At 40.7% G+C, this 3875-nt stretch overlaps 2 protein-coding genes across 2 annotated transcripts in view; both read right to left on the reverse strand.

Moving 5' to 3' along the window:
• LOC101862609 (transmembrane protein 59) overlaps positions 1-773 on the reverse strand; it is a 12463-nt gene extending 11690 nt beyond the window's left edge. The window contains exon 1 of the mRNA XM_005107783.3: positions 595-773. Within this exon, the coding sequence (XP_005107840.1) occupies positions 595-750 (156 nt within the window). The 5' untranslated portion in view covers positions 751-773. The remainder of the gene's footprint in view (positions 1-594) is intronic.
• Positions 774-975: 202 nt separating this feature from the next.
• LOC101864549 (transmembrane protein 59-like) lies at positions 976-2929 on the reverse strand. The gene is made up of 3 exons (XM_005107792.2): positions 2689-2929; positions 1580-1716; positions 976-1284 (listed from the first exon to the last, which is right to left on the reverse strand). Exons 1-3 carry the CDS (start codon positions 2900-2902, stop codon positions 976-978), a joined length of 660 nt encoding a protein of 219 aa, XP_005107849.1. The 5' UTR covers positions 2903-2929.
• Between the last annotated feature and the right edge of the window lie 946 nt (positions 2930-3875).

The following is a 3875-nucleotide window of genomic DNA, read 5'->3' on the forward strand; positions in this document are numbered from 1 at the left end:
AATAGCCTACGCTGGCAAGCCTCACCCGGGGTGAGAGGTAGATCGTTTTTCTATTCTCACCCCGGATGAGAATAGCCACTTCCGTATGAAAAACGCACATCGGAATTAAACGCGGGAATCTTAACAATCGCCAGATTCTCTACTTCACGATCTTTGGTAGGGGCCTACCTGTCTCCACGGCCTTCTAACACTAGTTTGTGGGTATTCCAGGATGTGATGACATCACATTACTAAAATTAGTCACCAATCAGGCAGGTGCGATGTTCTACGTTTAGCCGTATGTCGCCGAGCACTGCTAAATCGTTGAAACAGTGCACACTGATTCAAGACCTGCACAGGCAAAAGAACATTGGATCTAGAATCTAGCATCTCATTCATACGATCAGCTTAAAGTACATAAAGTAAACTTCTAAAATTTCTATAAACCCAAACTCTTAATGGTGTAAAAGATGCATGGCAACAGGAAGTAAAACACGTCTGTCAACAAACGTCAGCTGTCAGCTGACGAGCAATGCAATGGCCACACACTGTCGGCGGATAGCCAGTCGACACAGCTCTCTTTATTAACCTGTTTGTGTTGTAATACCACTTTACCTTTTCGTATGTATGAGATGGATAGGTCTTTTGACAGACATTTTCACAGGGATCAACATCAGTTAGAATGTGTTCTAACAAAGAGGACGCTGAAGCGACAGACACAAATAAGATTGCGCTGCATAAGAGCAGCAGTTTGTTTTCGATGGCCACCATTTTTGTTTATGTCGTGACGAAAATAAAATTCGATTGGCCTTTTGAGGTCATGTGATTTTTCTAGATTAAAGGGGAATAACCAAGGTAATAAATGAAGTTTTCAGACCACAAAGAGCTAAGGGGAGTAACTGTGAAAAAACGCCGTTACATAAACAGTAAGTAAATTTACACATAAAATGATAATATTATTATGTATTTTCTTAAATAAGAGTAATCAGTAATAGCTTACCACAATTTCCAGTCCTTGTCTTGGTCTGTGAAATTTCTGACATTTGACCCAAAATACAGAAGAACTAGTAGAAAGCAGAGTAGGTAAGGAGATTCTTGCTTGATTTGCAGACCAAAAAAAATAATTATATAATTTAATATAAATGCTGGGGCTGTGACCGCTGCGGACATACACAGCCAGATCATGGCGATGGCACTGAGGAGAATGATGATGCACAGAAGGAGTCGTGGGATTCCCGTCTTGCGGGCGATACAGGACAGCCAATCACTGTTGTTGCTGTCTTCGGTACTCGACCACGGGTACGCCTGTATCAAAATAAAGTCATTAAGTTACTCTTATCAGCATTTTTGCCATGGGTACGCCTGTATCAAAATAAAGACATTAAGTTGATGTCGTCAGCATTTGAGCATGGGTACACCTGTATCAAAATAAAAATGTTACGTTTTTGGTATCCTTTAAACAGAGCTGACCTTACTGAGCATATAGAATAGGACACATTACACTTTGTAGTCAGCCAGACTCCTACCCTTGCAACATTCACTTTATCTTCACTCCCTTTCCCTATCACAAGTCAACAAGCTTTGTAAAAATAACGCCTACCCTCGCAGCATTCATTTCATCTCCAAAACTGCGCACAGACTTCATCTGTGAGTGCCGGAGCATCTCTGTGGCGGTGTTGTCCGAGGCCTCGATGTTTGTCTCAACGCCGCTGCTGGTGCCCTTGAAGGTGGAGTAGTCTGCAGACACAAGAAACGGACAGAGATAAAAGAGAACGGAAGTTGCAAAAGCACAACCATACTACACTGTGAATCCTGCGATTAGTTAACTGGCTTGTTTATTCAAAATGCAACGAAGCACTTCTTTATACAATAGTGTGGTCGCCAGAGAAAATCGCACACACTCTCATTTTCTCACACTCTAAACTGACACTGCCATGTGAAAAGCCTTTCACTTGGTTTAAATCTGAAAATATCTCAGTATTTCACAAAATATAGCATATTTTAGATATTTTACTGTGCGAAACACAGAGCTAAGAAAATACGTTAAAAGAAGAATGGACGCAAAACAACTTTGCCTGTAGTATTTTTTGCAAGTGAGCTTGCATTGAAGCAATGGAGCATTTTGAAATAAGATATTTCTTGTTACATTTTGCAAGCATTAGCATTTCAGCAATCTTACACAGATTCAGCTGGAGAGCAGCAGCCAGTGGGCAGCAAATCATATCAGGCTTTATGGATAAGAAACGGCGAAACCAAGAACATTCTCCTCTGCAGATGTACTGGTCACCATCGGACATTGATGGATGAGCTATTATTATTACAATTGTTCTACAGACTCCACCAAACAAACAAAAAATGTCTATACTTTGAATGACAAAAAGGTGAACCACAGAACCTGTCTGGGGGCTCTTTTTGACATTATGGGTAGGGTCAACTTGAAAAAGCAACATTTTAGTTTGCTCAGACGTTTGTCTTCAAAGTTTTCTCTTTTTTTGCTGTACAGGAGAAAAAAAGTATAATTTTCCAAATTTAAATAATACTAACAAGACAGAAAATTTCAACTCACTTTGTTCAAAGACCACTTATAACACACACAAAAAATCTTAATCTGAAATTTTCACAGACTTTCAAACTTCTGACACCCAATTCCCCTTCCAAAAATCGTGTATTCCAGGAAAATGTGAGACATCACATTCCATTTGTCCGTACCGTCAAAATCTTGCACGTCCAGATCTACGACCTGCGGGTGCGACTTGATGACCACCAGGCGGCCGGTGCCGTCCTGCATGAAGAAGGACCAGGACACGGACATGTGCTGCGTCACTTTGTCCACCATGTTGCTGTACACGTTGTGCATGTACATCAGTGGGTACATCATGCCCGCGATACTCTGGTCTGGGTCGCCACCCTCCATGGATGGCATCTTCTCAGCCACAGACGCCACAGGTGCCACAGGTCAAAGGAATGGAGAGAGAGAGAGAGAGAAATACTGTAGTAATAATAATAATGACAATGTAGAACATTTCTACGGCGCCCACTCCAGTGTGAACACAGCTCAAAGTGCTTTACATAAATGTATGTACGAACAATTTTCACACACACACACACACACATACACACATCTACTTGCTTATCACATGTGCACGTTTACACATCGTTACGAAATGAGCACATACAAATATATGCACAAAACAATGCAATTCGAAAAATATATCAGGAATATAGCTCTTAAACACACAAAAAAATGAAAGAATTCATTTTGCCATCACTGAAAATGAGGTGAGAAGAGTCTTTATTTAAGCTCTCTATCAACATCAAGTGCCAGATCTAAAAAAGACATCCCTCCTGCCTCGTCTGCTTTCCATTTGGCCAGTAAGAGCTGGATGTTCAATAAGGCCTTTATGTCGATTCAAATGTTTAGCAAACTGAACTTGCATCATTTTATAAATGTTTTTATTAAATGGGCTTTCAGCACTAACTCACTTGATTTCTTGTCCTTTAAAGAAATCCTCAACCACCTCTGGAGAAATCGCATGCTTTCTATCACCCCCCAAATGAATCAGCCTTTTCTTTTATCTTAAGGAGAGGCCACATCTGTGACATCATGCCTGGAGAACTGACCAAGGTACCAACATCCATGGAAGGAATTTTCTCAGAAGTAGCAGAACACAAAGGCAAGAACACATGTCTCTGTAAGCTAGTGCTGGGCGGCTAGGTAGGTTCCCGATTATTGAAAGCTAGGAAGCGTAGGACTCGACTCCGAACCCAATTACTTATTTTTTAATGATGTGATTTCTTCTGGTGGCTATTTGGTTAGCTCCGAACATCTTCAGGATTTAGGATAACCTTGATTTCGGAACACTACGAAGCATCAACTTTTATTTATCAAAATAAAT

Source organism: Aplysia californica, unplaced genomic scaffold (assembly GCF_000002075.1).
Source record: "Aplysia californica isolate F4 #8 unplaced genomic scaffold, AplCal3.0 scaffold00630, whole genome shotgun sequence".
NCBI classification, from domain to species: Eukaryota; Metazoa; Mollusca; class Gastropoda; order Aplysiida; family Aplysiidae; genus Aplysia; species Aplysia californica.

Bases quoted from the DNA above. Each gene is read 5' to 3' on its own strand.
- LOC101864549 (XM_005107792.2), bottom strand. From the start codon at position 2,902: ATGCCATCCATGGAGGGTGGCGACCCAGACCAGAGTATCGCGGGCATG. The intron at 1,717-2,688 runs GTACGGACAAAT...TTGTGTCTGCAG, and splicing joins GGACGTGCAAGATTTTGACG to ACTACTCCACCTTCAAGGGC. The intron at 1,285-1,579 runs GTAGGCGTTATT...ATTTTGATACAG, and splicing joins ATGAAATGAATGCTGCGAGG to GCGTACCCGTGGTCGAGTAC.